The 21,955-nt window shown below is 39.5% G+C and overlaps 2 protein-coding genes across 2 annotated transcripts in view; one reads left to right on the top strand and one right to left on the bottom strand.

Annotated features, from left to right (window-relative positions):
- Positions 1–985, bottom strand: part of BCL7-like (chromatin remodeling complex subunit BCL7B-like protein) — a 69,026-nt gene extending 68,041 nt beyond the window's left edge. Inside the window, exon 1 of the mRNA XM_068382149.1 lies at positions 791–985. Within this exon, the coding sequence (XP_068238250.1) occupies positions 791–882 (92 nt within the window). The 5' untranslated portion in view covers positions 883–985. The remainder of the gene's footprint in view (positions 1–790) is intronic.
- A 9,515-nt stretch (positions 986–10,500) lies between these two features.
- Positions 10,501–21,955, top strand: part of Mtr4 (exosome RNA helicase Mtr4) — a 110,069-nt gene continuing 98,614 nt past the window's right edge. The window contains exons 1-2 of the mRNA XM_068382147.1: positions 10,501–10,659; positions 20,077–20,196. Coding sequence (XP_068238248.1) covers positions 10,553–10,659; positions 20,077–20,196 — 227 coding nt within the window. The 5' untranslated portion in view covers positions 10,501–10,552. The remainder of the gene's footprint in view (positions 10,660–20,076; positions 20,197–21,955) is intronic.

The following is a 21,955-nucleotide window of genomic DNA, read 5'->3' as shown; positions in this document are numbered from 1 at the left end:
CCCCCCTATTTGAACGACAGGTCTAGTGACCCAACAATCTACACGGGTACAAGCATATCGAAGACTTTTCGAAGTGAAATTACATTGTATGCGACATAAGGAATCTGGTGGAAATAGCGAAGAGAGAGGTAGGAGCCCTTTAAAGGTTTTAAAGGCCGCTCATGAATGGTAGAGGCAAGGGACAGTGACATTACCCTATCGAGCAGGACAACGCCCTAGAGACTCACCATATATACTGTACATATCAGAGCCCAAGCTCCCTCTCCACCCAAGCTAGGACCAATGAGGGCCAGGCAATGGCTGCTGATAACTCAGCAGATAGACCTATAGGCTCTCCAAAACCCCACTCCTTAGCTCACAGGGATGGTGAGGTTGCAGCGACCAAAGAAACCGACAAGTTTGAGCAGGACTCAAACACCAGTCAGGGATGTTATCATATTGGCCATCACAACGTTAAGTAGTTAGGAACCAGTACTCTAGGTTAGGTTTATGTGGTTAAATTAGGTTTATGTGGTTAAATTAGGTTTATGTGGTTAAATTCGGCTGCCTCTTTCGTCGTGTTTCGTCCAGACTGTTAGCCTGAATTCTACCTAGTAGTACCCCATCCTTGTTCTCCAAGGTAACCTTCCCTCTGAAACTACTAATTTCAGATAGAAATGAACATTACATTCGTTGGATACACAAACTAATATGAGGTCAATGTCCAGAATAAAAGTCCAGGTCTAGGTAGTAAATTTGGTGAAACTAATTTGTGGTATTACTTTCTTTGTCATTCGGCTACCATACTTACCACCGTCGAACTTTGTCTAATGATTGCATGGGCCTCTTAGAGTCCTCTTTCCCTCGAGAACGAGTCTCTGCCCTGAGTGACCTCGACATCATTATCCTAAATTATAAGCACAACTCTTGAAAATAGACTGGACTCGGTTCCCGTGCAGTTAACGAGGCCCAGCAGCGTCTGTCACAATCTCACAACAATGCTTGAGCTCAGGGTTACCAGATTATTTCGACTGGATTATCGTATATAAGCCTTAAAATTGTCGTTTTTTCAACCAAAATTATCGTACACAGTTTCAATATAATTATTAAGGAGTTTATGATTTACTTATTTCAAAATATTTGAGTATAATTGTTTAATTAAACACATACACCACACATATGTATATACCTAAGGTATGTATCGTAATTCGTACTGGACCTAAAATAATCGTACATGTACGATAATTATCGTACGAATGGCACCCCTGCTTGAGCTTAGGGTTGCCAGATTATTTCCACGGGATTATCATACATGAACCTTAAAATTCTCGTTTTATCAACCAAAATTATCGTACACAGGAGTTATATGATTGACTTATTTCAAAATATTTTAGTATAATTGTTTAATTAAAAACACACACATATATATGTATAAATCTAAGGTATGTATCGTACATCGTACTGGACCTAAAATAATCGTACATGTACGATAATTATCGTACGAATGGCACCCCTGGCTCAGAGTTACCAGATTATTTCCACTGGACTATCATACATGAACCTTAAAATTATCGTTTTTTAAACCAAAATTATCGTACACACTTTGAACTAGATTATTAAGGAGTAACATATATAGCTTATTTTAAGGTATTTTAGTATAATTGCTTAATCAAACACACACACATACATTGTATATACCCAAGGTATGTATCGTACATCGTACTGGACCTAAAATAATCGTACATGTACGATAATTATCGTACGAATGACACCCCTGCTTGAGCTTTAAGTTGGTTCGTTCTGTTGGTGTTCATAAATTCGTATTGCTAACTTCGTGCTCATTTATATCAATTTTTTAATAAACTCTTCTCAGGTTTGAACAATTTTTTTCCAATAAAGGGTTATTTTTCATAAAATGAGCGTAGATACTGTACAAAAAAATAATAGCAATCATAATGGGTGGTTGTCGTATTCGATTACTGTAGGTTTGGTTGGGGTCTGGGGGGTACTTTAAATCAGAAACATTATTTAACCAAGTGACAAATATACGTAAACATTCGGTGAAAAAATGGACTGTGTCAGTTATATACGCAATAATTTGCTAAATAAACTAAAGAATTATTACACTAAAAATGGCAAACACATTATACTTGTCCGGATTAGTAAATACAACAGATTTGAGGTGACTTCCAGTTCTGCTAGTTTTTCAGTGAAACTAAATTGAGACATTTCTCTGATAGTCATGGTCTTTTTACACTATATGATTGTAAATAACAATAAAATTGTTTTACTCTTGAAGAGTTTGTGGACTTTGTTTGTTAAATTGGCCATCCTGTTTTAGCACAGAATGCTACTAAACATTTGAGAAATTTTAAAGATAAACTGTAGTTTTGGAGAAAATTTTGTATGGAATTATGTTCGGTGTAAGCATCACATCCATATTACTCCTAGTGTAAAATCATCATTATAACGTGTGAACGTTTGATAATGTGGGTGTTAAATATTACTTTAGGGTCTAAGAACCATGATAAAGAGAGGCAGGGGCTGCAGACCAATTCATCTAAGGAGTAAGGACAATAAAATCTACAATTTAAAATGAAAAAAAAACTTTAATAAAAGTTGATCATATATATTTGAAAATTTATTCAAAATATAGCCATCCAAATATTGCAAATAATGTGCATTATACATTGTAAAGAATCGTATAGATTTTATTTTAGTGATGGTTCTATAATAGGCCTACACACCCATTTTGGTCAGGTTTTCAAACAAAATTATTATGCTGGCAGGACTAACATTTATGATTTATGTTCCTGCAAGAAAATATATATTTCTGAGAGATAATTGTAAAGATTATGACTTAACTGAATTTTGAGATTGTAGGAGACAGGACATTACAAAATAGAGATATTCAACAATATTATTATCATTATTCTAGCCAAGCCACAGCCTTGGTTGAAAAGGAAGATTGAGAGTTAAAGAACTTAAAGAGCTAAAACTAATAAGGAAGTGTATAAAACCGACAGTAGGTATTAATATACCTGTGCATCCTTTACTGTAGTTTGGTTGGTAGCGGGGTGACACACGGTACACTATTAATGTAACCAGATTTGTATGTAACGGGACAATATACATACATATATATATATATATATATATATATATATATATATATATATATATATATATATATATATATATATATATATATATATATATATATTTGACTAGGTGTGTAGAAGGACTGGGTAGAAGGAATTATGTAGTTGTTATGGGTGACTTAAATGCTAGAGTGGGCGCTGGAGAGGTAGAAGGTGTCATTGGTAAGTATGGCGTACCAGGTGAAAATGAGAGTGGTGAGAGACTGGTAGACATGTGTGTTGAACAAGAGATGGTAATAAGTGCTAGCTTCTTTAAAAAGAAAGATAAAAATAAGTATACATGGGTAAGAGTGGCAAATGGAAGAGTAGTAGAAAGGGCATTAATGGATTATGTGTTGGTAACTAAAAGAATGTTTGGAAGATTGAAAGACGTGCACGTGTATAGGGGTATGGCTAACGGTATGTCTGATCATTTTTTGATGGAAGGAAAATTAGTTGTAGCAAAAGAGTGGGGGAATAGAGTAGGTGGATGTAAAAGGGAGGTAGTGAGGATTGAAGAGCTAATAAAACCGGGGGTAAAAAGTAAATATCAGGAAAGGTTGAAAATGGCATATGATGAGGTGAGAGTAAGAGAAACTGGTAATTTAGAGGAGGAGTGGAAGTTAGTAAAAGAAAATTTTGTTGGGATTGCAAGTGATGTATGTGGTAAGAAGGTTGTTGGAGGCAGCATGAGGAAGGGCAGTGAATGGTGGAATGAAGGAGTGAAGGTGAAAGTGGAAGAGAAAAAGAGGGCTTTTGAAGAATGGCTGCAGAGTAATAGTATAGAGAAGTATGAAAAATATAGAGAGAAAAAGGTGGAAGTAAAGCGCAAGGTACGTGAGGCAAAGAGGGCAGCTGACCTGAGGTGGGGTCAGGGTTTGGGTCAGTCATATGAAGAGAATAAGAAGAAGTTTTGGAAAGAAGTGAAGAGAGTAAGGAAGGCTGGCGCAAGAATTGAAGAGACAGTGAAAGATGGAAATGGGAGGTTGTTAAAAGGAGAGGAGGCAAGGAAAAGGTGGGCGGAATATTTTGAAAGTTTGCTGAATGTTGAGGATAATAGGGAGGCAGATATAATTGCTGTTCCAGGTGTTGAGGTGCCAGTGATGGGAGATGAGAATGAGAGAGAGATAACAATAGATGAAGTGAGGAGAGCACTAGATGAAACGAGAGTAGGAAAAGTATCTGGTATGGATGGTGTGAAAGCTGAGATGTTGAAGGAAGGGGGTGTGACTGTACTTGAATGGTTGGTGAGATTGTTTAATATGTGTTTTGTGTTGTCAATGGTACCAGTAGATTGGGTTTGTGCATGTATTGTACCACTATATAAGGGTAAGGGAGATGTGCATGAGTGTTGTAATTCAAGAGGTATTAGTTTGTTGAGTGTAGTTGGAAAAGTGTATGGTAGAGTATTGATTAATAGGATTAAGGATAAAACAGAGAATGCAATCTTGGAAGTACAGGGTGGTTTTAGAAGAGGTAGGGGTTGTATGAATCAGATTTTTACAGTTAGGCAGATATGCGAGAAATATTTAGCAAAAGGTAAGGAGGTGTATGTTGCGTTTATGGATCTGGAGAAAGCATATGATAGAGTTGATAGGGAAGCAATGTGGAATGTGATGAGGTTATATGGAGTTGGTGGAAGGTTGTTGCAAGCAGTGAAAAGTTTATACAAAGGTAGTAAAGCATGTGTTAGAATAGGAAATGAAGTGAGTGATTGGTTTCCGGTGAGAGTGGGGCTGAGACAGGGATGTGTGATGTCGCCGTGGTTGTTTAACTTGTATGTTGATGGAGTGGTGAGAGAGGTGAATGCTCGAGTGCTTGGACGAGGATTAAAACTGGTAGGCGAGAATGACCATGAATGGGAGGTAAATCAGTTGTTGTTTGCGGATGATACTGTACTGGTAGCAGACACAGAAGAGAAGCTTGACCGACTAGTGACAGAATTTGGAAGGGTGTGTGAGAGAAGGAAATTGAGAGTCAATGTGGGTAAGAGTAAGGTTATGAGATGTACGAGAAGGGAAGGTGGTGCAAGGTTGAATGTCATGTTGAATGGAGAGTTACTTGAGGAGGTGGATCAGTTTAAGTACTTGGGGTCTATTGTTGCAGCAAATGGTGGAGTGGAAGCAGATGTACGTCAGAGAGTGAATGAAGGTTGCAAAGTGTTGGGGGCAGTTAAGGGAGTAGTAAAAAATAGAGGGTTGGGCATGAATGCAAAGAGAGTTCTGTATGAGAAAGTGATTGTACCAACTGTGATGTATGGATTGGAGTCGTGGGGAATGAAAGTGAGGGAGAGACAGAAATTGAATGTGTTTGAGATGAAGTGTCTAAGGAGTATGGCTGGTGTATCTCGAGTAGATAGGGTTAGGAACGAAGTGGTGAGAGAGAGAACGGGTGTAAGAAATGAGTTAGCGGCTAGAGTGGATATGAATGTGTTGAGGTGGTTTGGCCATGTTGAGAGAATGGAAAGTGGTTGTCTGCTAAAGAAGGTGATGAATGCAAGAGTTGATGGGAGAAGTACAAGAGGAAGGCCAAGGTTTGGGTGGATGGATGGTGTGAAGAAAGCTCTGGGTGATAGGAGGATAGATGTGAGAGAGGCAAGAGAGCGTGCTAGAAATAGGAATGAATGGCGAGCGATTGTGACGCAGTTCCAGTAGGCACTGCTGCTTCTTCCGGTGCCTTAGATGACCGCGGAAGTAGCAGCAGTAGGGGAGTCAGCATTATGAAGCTTCATCTGTGGTGGAAATGTGGGAGGTTGGGCTGTGGCACCCTAGCAGTACCAGCTGAACTCGGTTGAGTCCCTGATTAGGCTGAAGGAACATAGAGAGTAGAGGTCCCCTTTTTGTTTTGTTTCATTGTTGGTGTCGGCTACCCCCCAAAATTGGGGGAAGTGCCTTGGTATATTGATTGATATATATATATATATATATATATATATATATATATATATATATATATGCTCTCTCTCTCTATATATATATATATATGTATATATATATATATATATATATATATATATATATGTATATATATATATATATATATATATATAATATATATACTCTCTCTCTCTCTCTATTATATATATACAGTAGATATATATATATATATATATATATATATATATATATATATATATATATATATATATATATATATATATATATATATATATATATAAGTATCCAAGAATCAATAAAGAAAATTCTACTTAACTTTAGCCTAATATTCATACTTTCCAGTGGATAACATTTTCTTTAATAATTCTGGAGTTGACTTGAGCACAACGTAGAAGTTAATACATGTATGTTTCAAATTAATCTTAGTTGCCAAATCAGCAGTGCTTTAAGAGTTGGGACTTTCATTTGTTTTTTGTTTTTTCTTTTTTTTTCAAATATGTATATCGTATTCATGGGAGAGAATGCACGTTCAGGAAGACAGAGTACAAACTAAACCACTTCTGAGTCTGACATGTGTTGGTTAGGGTACCTATATCAAATTAGGTGAATGTAAATATGTTATTATTATTATTATTATTATTATTATTATTATTATTATTATTATTATTATTATTATTATTATTATTATTATTAAATGCTAAACTACAACCCTAATTGGAAAAGCAGGATGCTATAAGCCCAGGGGCCCCAGCAGGGAAAATAGCCAAGTGAGGAAAGGAAATAAGGGAAAATAAAACAAAATATAAGATATAATGATATATAATCATCACCATCATCTCATATGTATTTTGACGCAAAGGGTCTCGATTAGATTTCATCAGTCGTCTATCTTTAGTTTTATTATTATTATTATTATTATTATTATTATTAAGCTAAAACCCTAGTTGGAAAAGCAGGATGCTATAAGCCCAGGGGCTCCAACAGAGAAAATAGCCCAGTAAGAAAAGGAAACAAGGAAAGATAAAATTTTTAATAAGAGTAACATTAATATGTATATATATCTCTTATATAAACTATATTCCAATACTTCTCCTTTCATCACTACTTTACGCTTCATATTCCTCAGCCATGTAGGCTTGGGTCTTCCAACTCTTCTAGTGTCTTGTGGAGCCCAGCTGGACGTTTGGTGAACTAATCTCTTTTGGGGAATGCGAAGAACATGCACAAACCATCTCCATCTACCCGTCATTATGATCTCATCCACATACAGCACTCAGCCCTGTTTTCCCGAGGCTAAACTATTACTAGTTTAGCTTTTCGTTCTTGTGAAATTAAAGCTCTCTTGATGGACTTTAATGCTTATGGAGGTGTACTTTACTTTACTTTGAGGGATGCTTATCCGGTCGTGCACAACAGGGGAACCCAACTCTCTACAGGACCTCCACAGTCATTAGATCACATTCATTCGCGAGCATTTAACATTTCACATCGAGTATTGCTCGCTTACTGATACATCGCCACTATCAAAACACTCTCTGAATAAGAAAGTCTTTGGTTTCCTCTTGAAAGGCTCAATATCTTCAATAATTCGGATGTCTCGCGGGAACTTATATTGTATAGTCTCGGGGCCGCATATCTAAAGGCCCTAGAGCCTACAGTAGACATATATCTAGGTTCCAATAGTTTGAAGCCATCTGTAACTATTCTCGTGTCAACACGATTTGTTGACTGCACAATATGTAGCAATTCTCTTAGATATTTTGGACGACCGATTCTGATAACTCGGTGGGTTATTGTATATATCTTAAATTTAATTCTCGCTTTAATCGACAGCCAATGTAAATCAATTAGTAGGCTATAGGAGTGATCCTTTCTCTAGGTGTGACACCTTTTATCAGTCTTGCTTCTCTGGTTATTATGTTTTGTAATTTCTTAAGTTGTACTTTTAGTAGATTGTAGTAGATGGAATTACAGTAGTCAACCCTAGTAATAACACAGTTTATCGCAAATTTCCTTACAGAATATTCATCCAGGTCCCTTTTTATTATTAAAGCAATGTTTCTAAAATGATAACCATCAGTTTATACTACATTATTTAGTTGGGCATTGAGGGACATGCTGCAGTAAAAAAATAGGCCTACGCCCAGGTCACGAACTTTACAACATATCGGACTGAGTCGTTATTTATTTTTATTTGAATATCACCCAAGCACAAGCTTCTCACAAGTCACATTGCTTTTCTTTTCCATCACCATAAACTCAGTTTTGTTCTCCTTTAATTTTAGTTGTTTAATCAACTGTCATCCATTCTCTTACACTATTAAGGATTTGGTTTAGAGTTTCAGTAGTGTCGTCTATATTATTTATGAAGTAAAATTGTGTGTCGTCTGCAAATAGTTTGAACTTCACACCATGCCTTTGTAGTATTTTTGATAGACCAATAGTATAGGTGCAGAATAAGATTGGGCCAACTACACTCCCCTGAGGTATACCTCTGTTCAAAAGTTTATTTGATGAATAAGTTTCAAATTTACACTCAGTAATTTCTGCCAACCAAGTAGACCCAAGTGGTATTTCTTCCTTTGTTTTCATAAAGACTGCACATTTTTTTTTATAGCTCCAAAGTTATCTGTTACTTTGCACAAGTTAGTAAGAAGAGGAGCTTTTAACATTTGTTTGAGAATTGGTAATGTTACTCTACGATGTAAAGTACTGTGGAAGCTCACATGCTAACAGGAGTTTAGTGTTCATGAACCTATAATTTGGACGTTTAATTGCCACCCAATGTTTTGACATCAGTTTTAAACCGACCTCCACGAGAGACATTTTAAAAGGCCGTTTAAAAACTTGGGGGGAGATAGAGGGTTATAAACATTGAGTTATATACATTGTTCATCATTTATTCTTAATATGTTTTATGTTCATTTGAGTTATATACATTGTTCATCATTTATTCTAAATATGTTTTATGTTCATTTCAGATTGACCGTGGTCATTGTTCAATATTAAAGACATTTGAATGAATGGACCAAGCTCTTATTTAATTACCGTCCAATTTCTATAACTCATATTATCTAAAAAAAATGAACGTCTTCTGTAAGAACGTCTACATGGGTTTGATGAAGATAACCGTCTGTTCCCTAGTTTGCAATTTGGCGTTCTAAAAGCCTTGGAGCATGTGATGATGTCCTTTTCCAAGCTCCAATTCTGAATTCTAGTACCATTCAGGTACCTGGTTCCTGGTTCCTGGTTCCTTATTGCTCACTCCGCAAAATAAGTTTGCGGTCACTCTATCTCTTTATAGATAGGTGCAAAGCTTCTAAGCTTATTCTTATTATTAAGTTTATATCACCTGTGCCTTAAATAAATTAATATCATAATGAGGTTCACAATCTTTACTTTTATTCCCTTCTACTTTGAAATTGGATAGGATAACACCTTGCTATCATCAGTTTTGGCAACCTGTTGTGGTAATCAGTTTGGGCTTCCTAAACTCTTCTTTTATATTCATTGCCCTATCTATAAATGCAGCCAGATCCCTGCTAGGATTTTTTAGCATACCTAAACTTATTTCTACATTCTTTAGCTGTTCTAACTTTGGGCATAAAAATAAATGTTCGGTGGTGTCTTCTTCCTCTTTGCATAAATCACACAAATTGTCATCATATTTTCCCCTGAAATTTGCTTTTAAGTTGAGCATATTTAATCTTGCTTTCATCACAAGGGATGCCTTATCCAGATACATTTCTCTGATATAAGGCATAGGGCCATTTCCTTTAATAAATCTTAATTTATTCATTATTTTCTTTTTTTCTTCAATAGTTTCTTCTATTTTTTCTATAATTCTTTTCTTGATTTCTTTTTTCAGGGTCCTTTTCCCCCAACTTCTTATTTCTTTTGAATTCTAGTACCATTCAGGTACAGTAAAGGTTCTGGGTCGATGCATTGCCCTTGCAACAGCTCCTCTAATAATCTAGCGATGTGTCTATCGATATATCTTTTATATGATTTTGTTTTAATCCACATCAGGTATAATTCTTTTATCAATTTTGTATATTAATTTTACTAGATATCATTAACGTCATTGTGTTCTTCGTTGACAAGCACACTCCGCTTTACCAGGTTCAGGTTCAGGTTCAGGTTTTGTCTTTTCTTCCACATTACGTTTAATACTTCTTTTTTCTTTTCTATATTTGTTTCACTAAATAAAAATAATCCTACTATTTTCTTTGGGTCTTCGTCGTATGGTTGTTGTAGCTCAATTACTTTATTCCTTTCTTTTCTATATTCCTGGCAGAATAACAAAAAATGTATCAAATCTTCCTCCTCATTTTCACAAAAATTACAGTTTACATTCCCTCCATTGTGTCTATTTACAATATTTAGTTTTAACGTATTAGTTCTTGCTCTAAAAAATATCACTCTAAAAAATACCATAATATTGATGCTATAAAATCTTGGCGAAGGACCGAAGAAGTAGAAGCACCTAGCTGCTCACTGTTTGATAGCTAGACGCATGTAAACATTGTGATCAACATGGCGTGTTTTGACGACGATTTCTTTGATTTTGTCGAGGAAGATGAAGACGAGCAGGTTGAAAGATTGCCAGAGATTGATGCAGTTGATGAAGATGAAAATGAGGAGTAAGTGTTGCTACCACACTCTTTTTAAAGATAATTTTTTGTTGAGTGTACGACCCTGTCGTCATTTAACTTATACTAGACCTAGTCCAGTCCGTTATTGTGTTAGGTCATATGTAACCATGATCACAAGATGTTTTTCCGCCCCTTAAAAGACTCCGTCGATTGTGTGCAGTTGATTCTCCATCTCATAGCAAACTTCAAAACAATAAGTGGTTTAAAAAAAAGGGAGGCTTTTGTATGTCAGCGGACAGTTCCTCCCTTGTAGATTAAAAATTGACATCCCTAACCTAACCTACAAACCGTGTCCTTACCTAATTACCTAATGGGGGGACCGCCCTTACTTTGCCGTTGTGATGGTCTGAACGATCCCCCGGTCTCGGAATTCTCCTTGATAATCTGCGCATGAGCGAACATTACCGTTTGCCAGTGCATACGAGGTTGATGTTTTATTATCCTGTAATGTTAGCATGCGCAGCTCAACATTACCGTTTGCCAGTACATACGAGCTTGATGTTTTATTTTCCTGTAATGTTAGCATGCGCAGCTCAACATTACCGTTTGCCAGTACATACGAGCTTGATGTTTTATTTTCATGCGAGCGAAGCGAGCTAATGACGGAAAAGAACCATTATACAATGTCAAGGAGAATTCTGAGACCGGGGGATCGTTCAGACCGTCACACCGTATTCTAAGTTAGCTGTAATCATACATGCAGGTGGCTGCTATCATACTTACACCCCAAAATAAGACGTGTATTGTAGCTAAAATTGTTTAGTGGTTTGGCAGCTTGGTAAAAGTATGATACTTAAATTATTACCAAAACTGAAATTTAGCTATAAGAAATGGACACTTACTGGCTAGTTTGGAATTTTTCTCATCTTCTTGTTGTAAATAACGTGCTTTAACCAAATTTTGATTAAAATCATATTTACGGACGGGGAAACATTTCGAACAGAAAATACCTGTAACTGTTTTCCTGTAGTAAATAATGTAGTTTAACCGAATGTAACCTTCATTTCAACCCCAAACAACAACCAGTTTGACTACTTTGTTTACTCACTAAAACGGGTTTAATTGAAATGAAGGCAAATTAGGTGAAATCACGTCATGTTCTACAGGAAAACTTATATTTTTTGTTCAAACTGTTTTGCCATAAATCTAATAGTTCTTGCTTTGCCGTGCATCGTTCGCTCGCGAAAGAATAAAAACATCAAGCTCCGTATGTACATTACTGCAAGCGGTAATTTTGAGCTGCACATGCCAACATCAGTGATTGATTGTTTTTTTAGATAGTTATTCCCGGTATACATACAAACATACATACATACTGTACATATATATATGTTTTTAGAATAGCTAATTGTCCTCTCTTTGCTGTGTGCTTGCTTCTCTCATGAAAAAAGAAAAACATGAAGCTCCTATGTATTATTATGTATAGAGCTAGGGCCAACTGTTTGAAATTAAACGATAGGAAAAGACATGAAGCAGGAGGTAGGGTAGAATGCAAACTATGTGGGGCAGTTAATGAAGACCTCGCCCACTTCATTCTTGAGTGTCCAGACCTCAGCGACGAAAGAAGAAAAATAGTGGAATTGCAACAGCCGTATGAAGAAGAAAAGAAGAAGACAATAGGAAACGTGCTGTTCAAGAAAGAAGGAATAGAGAAAAGAAAAGAAAATATCTATCAAATGTGGAAAAAAAGAGAGAAGAAAATAAAAGAATTAGAATAAAGAAGAAACCCAAGGAGGTGACGATGGAAAGGCAAATCCCTCCGCCCAACAACAAGAACAAGATCAAGAACTGGCAAGTGGTACATGCTGAGCTATGCATGCCCCCCCCCCCCCCCAATTGGTTCTTATTTCTTGATAATTATTCAACAGATTTTGTAACAGAACCAAAAATTCAATAAAAATAAGTAATAACTTACTTTAGGATCAGACCGTCGAAGGTGCTTGTCTTCCCTGTAATATAACCAAGAACGACACTTCGGGCACTGTAATTTTTGCGGTATGACATTATGCACTTTAAGAAAAATGTTAGCTACACTTAGTAACACACCCAAAAAGGATTTGGAAAGGACTGAAGGGAAGAACTTGAAGTGATAAAGAAGGAAGGGTGAAATATGGGCTCCCTATATAAGTTTCCATATGTACGGTTACGTGATTGGTTAATGGAAACATCGGTGTAACAGTATGGCGTCTGTAAAGTAAACTTTTAGGGTAAACTCGTTCAAAGCAAGTATTTTCTATGTGAAAACTGAATATAATACGTCGATGACAGGAAAAAAATAGAAATAATGAACAATTAGTAAGTTAAAGTGAAGGAAAGAATAAATATTATTTGTTCCCATGCTAACAAACCTTCCATTAGACTTTAATTGTGAGGTGGCAACCATGCCTAGCTGCTTAGCGGGTAGGCTGTGGGGTACCCAGCCTCCTCTATATAAACTATCACACCGGTGAGAGGCGTCACTTTTTCTTTTGGCTCAGTAGAGATCGGACATGTCTGCTCTACTCCTGACTTATTGGACTTTTTAATTTTTTGCTTTCTCTATGCAGGTGTGCGTGTCTTCTGCGATTGCCTTCACCATGCGAACGTGTCCAGGGCGGGAGGGTGCAGCGTGGGGGACCTTCATGTCGTCGTTAGAGACAGACCCTCACTCTCCATGTCCTACGTGCTGAGGGCATCGTTGCGAGCAGGGTTCTCCCTGCGCAGAGTGTAGGGAGTGGTGTGCCTCCCAGTGGGAGAAGTTTGGGTGGCATATGAAGATGAAGACTAAGAGCAATCATTCTCTGTAAGGGGTGAGCGGTGCGCTTTTTTCTTCTTCTTGCACCCCCAAATCTATCTCAAAAGATCCTTGTTGCGCGCGCTCTCACGAGGGACGTGCGAGTAGGAGCACAGATCCCCTATCTCCTTGGCAACCCCAAGTTACTGGGGGGCCTGTTGATTCCCCTAGAGGACCAACTTCTCCTCCAGCTGCTGGCGAGCCTTTCTCCCTTTCAGATCTGCTGCAGGTGTGGTCATCCTTACGGATTTCGGGAATCCCTTCGAAGGAGGAGCTGCTGCACCTTCTGCAGCGTGGTGCTACGAGGGATCCTTCTCCGGAGATGTCGACATCTCATGCTCTGGAGCTGTGTGAGGTCCATCTGTCACCTTCCCCTGGCCTTTCCACGCGTGGACGAGGTGATCGCTTGCGTTCGCCTCACCAACGATCCCCCCCTCTCTGACGACGAACCCTCCCTCCATCCTAGGACCTCGTTGTCCATTAACCCTCAACCCTCTGTTTCTTCCCACAGGAACCCTCAGGTTGCAGGTGATCAGCGAGCCTTCCATCAGCAGCGCTAAGGGACAAGCATCGCCATTGCCTCGCCCTTCTGGAACTTCTTCCCTTGATTGCTGTTCGCGACGATCGGAAGATCGTAATGATTGTAGATCATCATGATCAGAGCGTTCTTCGCTTAGAAGACACTCACGATCTAGAGCTTCACACTCATAAGATTGTAGGTTTCCACATTTTCTTCGGAAATGTTCCTCTTCACGAGGACGAGTCTCGCGATCGCATTCCTCACGATCGCGAGCAAGGTCTAGACCTAAGTCCAGACGCTCGCGTTATAGATTGTCACATTCTAGATGACGAGGATGGTACTCGTGCTCGCGAGAACTATGCTCACGATCACCAGGGCAGCGCTCACGCTCGCAAGGGTATCATTCATGAGAACGAAGTTCTTGTTCGCGAGGCCGACGCTTACGTTCGTGAGATTGGCACTCGTGGTGTTCACGCCGTTCTCGAACGAGAGATAGACGCTCGCGTTCACGAACATCACGGTCATGGACCGCACGTTCGCGATCAAGGTATAAACTTCGTCTAGAGGTAGAGGTAGGCGTACGCGAAGTCCATCAGAGTGTAGACCCTCAACCAGACTTTCCAAACGACCTCGGACCGAACCTGATGATGAGCTTGACCACTCCTCAGACAGGCGCCCAGCTAAACCCTTAGCGCCTTTCACAGCATGGGGAGTTTTAGCGAAGTGCTCGCCTACGCGACGCTTGGAGACGAGTTCTCCTTCTAGAGTAGTCCCTACTCAGAGGTCTCCTCTGCCAATTTCGTTGGACATAGGTGCTCCTCTGGGGCTGAAGGAAACTGCTAGACCTTCCTCTTCCTCTGTGGCTCTTAGTGCTCCTGTTGCAAGCACTTCTGCTCGCGAATTGCGTCAGCTGGCGTGTGAAGTTCGCGATTTCACAAGCAAATCAGCGAATTTTGCAAACAATTAGTGAGCAAGTACGGATCCAACACCTTCCTCTCTCCCTTCTGCGTCTTCCACCTCCAGTGAAAGACAGTCGCCCTTCCCAGAAGGGTTCAAGGAGCCTCCTAATAGGTTTGCAAATGTACTTATTAGTCTGGACCTTCCTCCTTGTCCGAAGGAATGTGGTCCTCTGACTCAGAGGTCATCTCCTCTGCCTACTGGCAATCCTTCTGGTGTTTCACCCAAAGGACACTCTTCTAGGGACCTCCAGGGTATACCCAGGGTTTCAGAGCTTCCTCCATGGGCATCGACTTTCATGTCGACTATCCTGAAGGCTCTGAAGGTGGCACCTCCACCGCCACAACCCCCGACTGTCACATTCATGGCAACCCCTAGAATCCCTCTGGAGCCCTCATCGAGCTCTTCAGTTGGGAGTCAAGACCCAGAAGGAGGTCGATGGCAGACAAAGCTCCTTGCAGATCACCTCCACCTCGATCGCATGCTGAAGGCCATGCCACTTGTGAATCATTACCAAGAAGCAGAAGAGACAGATGAGAGTCATAACTCCACCTCACGCCGACATCATCCATCCTAGGACGAGTAGGGACACAGGTGATCCATCCCTTTAACCTTCAAGACATTGAGGTAGTGCCTCCAGATCAGCGTTCAGTTTCTGTTCTTCCAGAGGAGCCTCCAGCTCCTACTGCCAAGGCTTCGTCTAAGTCCTCGAAGACTTCGCAGGTTCCCCCTCCTAAGACCGTGGAGGACTATCGTGTGCGTAGAGAATTGAAGGTAATGAAGACGAAACCGAAGAACGCCGCAGCATGGGAAGCTAGGGAGGCTGAGGCACAGACGTGGTCCCTAATGGCGGGTCCATCCACGGTTTCAGTTGATGACTCTGACCAACCCCAGGCTCTGGACATGAGCCTAGAGGTGGACGACCCTTTAGACTCTAAGGATGAGAATCTTCCAAAGGCAGCCAGTCCGAACTATCGTTCTGATCAGGAGAGACGTGAGTTGGAGCATACCTTTTGGCAGGTCCTCGCCTGTGTGAGGGCCATCAACAGGCTGTCCATTCCTGGTTCCACCATCCAGGAAGGGAAGGATATGGTTCTCGTCAAAATATTCGAGACCCAGAAGCCTTCCAGGTCCAGTGTTGCTGTGCCCTGGTTTAAAAATCTGACAGCAGCCAAAAGGAAAGCTATCTTTCAGATAGCTGGAACTTCTAGTTCCTTGAGGGCAGGTTTCTCCTCAGTCTCTTCCACTTCCTTTTGTGTTACAAAGGAAGTTTGTTCCGTAACTGGCATACAAACCACGCTGTTTAATAGAGCTTTTACTTTCGGCGTAGCTGAAATGACGAGTCATTAATTTTTAACAAGGGTTTACTACCCACACCGCTAGTTAGCGGGTGTAGGGGAGGGTAGCTTGCTAACCCCCCCACCCCCTCACACATCTGTGCTTGAGCTCACTTTGCTCTCGGCTCGGATGGTGGTCGGACGTGTCGCTCTCATCCTCACTGTCATATTGATAGCCATTTACTGTAATTGCTTTTTGTTCTTTCTTTTTCTAATTACTGTGTATGTGAAGTTGGCGTCTGCGACCATGCACACCTGCCCTGGTTTTCCCAACCGCCCTTGTGGAATATGTCTTGTTGTTTTCCTATATAAACTCACAGACATTCATACAAACAACAACCTCTATTTTGCTACATTGCACAGCAAGGTGTCAAAGTTTTCCGTAGACCACAGTCATATACTGTACTAAGTAAAACCAGGTCACTGTCCATGCCAGATCTAGGACTTCCACCCACCTAAGAATGAGTCATCCAAATAAATAACGGAAGGTTTGTTAGTATGGGAACAAATGACAAATTCGGAGATAATTTGTATTTTTCCCTAACTAATACAAACCTGGAGTTATTTATATAAATTGGCCCGCCATCACCTGTCCCCCAGAAGTCCTGCCGGCAATAAAAAGTGACGTCTCACCGCTGTGAAAATATATATAGAGGCAGCTGGGTACCCCCAGCCTTCCCGCTAAGTGGTTAGGCAGGATTGCCACCTCGCAAATAAAGTCTAATGGCTATCTCTAGCTGCCGCTGAAGAATATCTAGGTAAATAACTCCATGTTTGTATTAGTCAGGGAAAAATACAAATTATCTCCGAATTTTTCATTTTACGGGAATACATTAAAATGTTGTAATAATGGAGGAAAGAACTTAAAACTTGATAAAATAAAAAATATACACTTTTGTATTGCATCAATGAATACATACAAATGGTATTAGGAGTGTTAATTCTCGTGGTATACTCGAATGTCATGAGTTAAAAGAAATACGTAAACGTGGCTATTGCAACAACAAATACATACCTACGGTGTTAGAAGGATCAAATACATAAATGTCGTGGGTAAAAATGGGAAGGTCTTATATGAAAACAAGTAATCCTATTGATCAAGTTAAAGGGGGCCATGGTTTATGTAAAGAAGTTCTAAAACTGGTTATTATTATATGTCCAAGAAAATAATGTAGAGAGAAGAGAAGGTTTGTTTTCACTGTATGGTTTCCCCATTCAAAACCATGGGTTCCCACTGGGGGGTCCCCCATTATCGACACATATAGATATACATATTTCACTAAGTATTTATTTGCGGTGATAATGTGTGTCACTTTCAAAGAAAATGGATGTTTTCTGTCGGACAATGCTATTTTTTCATAGTGGGAAAGTTTTCCGTAACTGTAATAAAATTTGAATTTGACCTTCATTTCAACGGCAAATAAACACAACAACCAGTTCGACTACTTCCTTCTCTACTACACCCTCACTAAAATGATTTTTTTTTTTTTTTTTTTATAAAACCTTATGGTTCTTGCTTCGCCATGCGCTCACTTCGCTCGCGAAAAAATAAAAACATCCTGCTCCTATGTACTGGCAAGCGAAACATGTTGAGCTGTGCATGTCCCCCCTTCCCAATTGATTCTTATTTCTTGGTCATTATTCGACAGATTTTTGTAAATGTAAAAATCACAAACCCTAAAATTCAATAAAAAAAAATTATGACTTACTTTATGATCGGGCAGTCATAGGTGCTTGTATTCCCTGTAAGGTAACCAAGAACGACATTTAGGGCACTGTAATTTTTGTGGTATGATATTATGCGTTTTATGTGTTAATTACAGTACACTTGGTGTACCATGGTAATTTCCATGGAACTTTCCTACGGCTTCCAGGTACGGATAACTGCAACCATTACGCATTTCTATTGGAAGTTCCATTAGTAGTACACGGTAATAGTAACACATGTATAAAGGCTTAGCAAAAGACTGAAGCGAAGTACTTTGAGGGATAGCAAAGGAAGGGGGGAAATATAACCCCCTATATAAGTTTCCATATGTATGGGTACGTGATTGGTTAACGGAAACATCTGTGTAGCAGTACAGCGTCTGTAAAGTAAACTTGATGGGTAAACTCATTCAGAGCAAGTACAGTAGTTGTTTTGTGAAAACTGATTGTAATATAGCAATAACAGGAAAAATAAACAGAAATGACGAACAATTAGTAAGGTGAAGTGAAGGAAAGAATAAATATTATTTCGGGACACGTGTCCGAAGGCGAGCACACTTTACCCCTACACGTGGAACAAAGGGTATGCGGGTCCACATCGGGCTTCGATAAAAACGTGCCACTCGACTTCCCGGCCCTAGGCCCAGGACAACGGCGGGTATGCTCCATCTCACACTAACTCAATACCGCCAGACACAGGAACGTAGCGGAAAAAGAAAGGGAACGCATGGAAAGCACAAGGGAACACAAGCTAAAGCGCGAAGCACATGGGAATAAAAGTTAAAGCGCGAAGCACAAGAGAGAGCACAACGGAAAAACACGTGGTAACACACGCGGTACACAACACAAAGGGTCGCACTGAGATGTGGGGAGCGTTGAGATGATATCACGACGCGACCAGAGAATTTACTGAAGGTCACGACCCAAGCTCACATGTGGCCTGCCTCGGCATTGCCCTCAGGGCACGTATCCTTCTGCCTAGGCCTACCATTACAGAAAACGGGAGTAGGGTAAACTACACAAAACTCTGGTCGGTTGAGAGGAGGTTCCAGGTAACTCCTATGAAAGTAGTTCTCGGTAAAAATGTTAGGAAAAATACAAATTACTAATAATTTGTGATTTTATGGGAATATGTTAGAATGTAACAATGAAGGAAATGACTGGAAAAGGACTGGCAACAATTTTAAACTCAAAAAAATGAGAAACATACACGTGGGTATTGCATCAGCGAATACATACAAACGATTTAGGAGGGTCAAGTCTCGTAGTACGGTATACTTGAATGTCGTGAGTAAAAAGAAATATGTACACGTGGGTATTGCAACAACGAATACATGCATAAGGTATTAGAAGGGTCAAATACTTGATTGTCGCGGGTAAAAATGAGTAGTACTATAAAAAAATTAGTAATCCTATTGGTCAAAATAAAAGGGGGTGTGGGGTTTATGCGCAGAAGTTCTAATACTGGTTAATACGCGTGTACCTATGCATGAACAGGAGCTAATACAACTGCTCTGTAGAATGTCAACAAACAAATGAGAAATATACCCGAAGTATAGGATATAGATAATTTATGCAGTTTTCCATGTATTTATTATGTGTTGTATAGAATAATGTATAGAGAAGAAATTGTTTGTTTTACCATTATTTTCCATTTTCGCTGTATATTTTCCCCACCCAAAACCCCAGGTTCCCATTACCGTAGGATATATTAATATATATCTTATTAACTATTTATTTGTAACGGAAATACACTTAAGGTCATTTTCGAAGAAAACACGAGTTTCTCTATATACTCAATTTTTTAATAGTAAAGTTTGCCCCGTGTTTCACTATAATAAAATCTAATGACTTACGTATCGGTCGCTTGAAATGTGAAGTATGTTTTTCACTTAAATCCATTGTTTACATCTGAAAGACTGAAGGGGACTTATTACGCATGCTTGGTTCTGATCAGTTTGTGGAGCTTTTTAATCTGGATAATGAGTGTCATTTTGTATATTTATTTGTGTATTTTATTGATAAAATACTAATGAAGTATATGATAGTTAATGATGTTGGTATGGGTTATAATAATATTTCCATATGTTATTATTTATTTTATATTTCAGAGCTGCAAAGGAATTACAGAAACTACTTGTGAAGAGGGAAGCAGAAGATGAGCCAAATGTTAAGAGTTCTTCAAAAAAACTCAAATCTCATGTCGTTCAGGAGACCAAGTCAGAACTCAGGTAAATGAAGTCATTGATGGCATTTAGTTTTGAATTTTGTCCCATGTTTTTTTTCCTACACGAATACAAACCATCATCCTTTAATAAGAGTATGAATTTTGGCTTAGCTGAGAATGGCAGTTTAACTTTTAACCCCAAAGGACGTACTGGTACGTTTCACAAAACCCATCCCTTTACCCCCATGGACGTACCGGTACGTCCTTGAAAAAAAATGCTATAAAAATTATTTTTTTCATATTTTTCATAATTTTTTGAGAAAAATCAGGCATTTTCCAAGAGAATGAGACCAACCTGACCTCTCTATGACAAAAATTAAGGCTGTTAGAGCAATTTAGAAAAAATATACTGCAAAATGTGCTGGGAAAAAAATAACCCCCTGGGGGTTAAGGGTTGGAAATTTCCAAAGAGCCTGGGGGTAAAAGGGTTAACAAGGTAGCAAAGGGTAAGCCTCGCCTGCCCAACAGACGGCTCTGCCTTCACTTTTGATTTCGGCCACAAGCAGGTATGGACGTATACTTACTGCCTCTAATTCTGGCTTTGTTGCAGCGGAAATACAAAGCCTTATGTATTTATAGAGGAATAACTTTCGGCGTAGCTGAAAGACGAGCCAAGATGATTTTAGTTAGGGATAGGTACCCCATCTGCTAGTTAGCAGATATGGGTGTCGAGTAGAGTGGCTACCCCACTCACTCATAACTCTCGGTCTAGCAACCACTTTACTTTCTGGCTCGGTAGAGGAGTCATACTGCCTGTTCTCCCGCAAAGACTTGCATTAATTGTTTAAACAGTTAATTCTGTTGTTCCATAACTGGAATACAAACCTACGCTATTTATTACGAGTTATTACTTTTAGCAAAACTGAAAGCACGAGCCATTAAAATTTAGCGAGGGTTAAGTACCCATTCCGCTGGTTAGCGAGGGTAAGGGGGTAGCTTGCTACCGCTCCCACTCACACACCGGTGATTTAGCTCACTTTTGCTTTTGGCTTAGATGGTGTACAGTAGTTGCTGTTCTTCATCCTTTGCCTATTTGGATTGCCATTTAATGCTTTTGTTTGTGCTTTTTCTTTCACGAGTGTGTGTGTGTGTTGACTTCTATGACCATGCGTACTTACCCTGGACACGAAGGTCGGCCCTGCGGGACCTTCATGTCGGCCTTGGATACCGATCACCACACCCTTTGTCCTGCCTGCAGAGGTCAACGGTGTGATAATGGTAACGGGGGTAGTGAGTATCTGGAGTGGTCTGCCTCCTAGTGGGAAAGGTTTGGGCGATGTGGAAGAGGAAGTCAAAAAAGGATATTTCTCCTCCGAAGCTCCAGCTCGTTCGGTCTCTTCCGGGAGACCATCGAGTAGTAGCGTAGACCCTTTAATTTTCAATATTAATCTTACCCGATGATCATGTAGCTGTCAACTCTGTTGCCCGACAGAAATCTACGGTCGGGATACGCCAGCGATCGCTATACAGGTGGGGGTGTACACAACAGCGCCATCTGTGAGTAGGTACTCAAGTACTTCTTGTCAACAAGAACTCAATTTTTCCTCTGTCGTGCCACCAGCAAGACCTACTAATACGCCGTCCCTAACTGGATTTGTTTTCACAACTTTTTGGTGAAGTACACTATTCCAGTTTTGAGCTTTCGCTATGCAGGGGTTTTATCTTCATTTCAAAACTTGAACTCGTTTTGGATAGATTTTATTATGGTGACGAAGAGAGTATGGACTCTCTTTCACTTTTAAATGGCCGACCCTTCCCTTAGA

This window comes from Palaemon carinicauda, chromosome 1 (genome assembly GCF_036898095.1).
Source record: "Palaemon carinicauda isolate YSFRI2023 chromosome 1, ASM3689809v2, whole genome shotgun sequence".
NCBI classification, from domain to species: Eukaryota; Metazoa; Arthropoda; class Malacostraca; order Decapoda; family Palaemonidae; genus Palaemon; species Palaemon carinicauda.
Note: the sequence above shows the minus strand (reverse complement) of the source record. Positions and strands in the feature narration are given on the sequence as shown.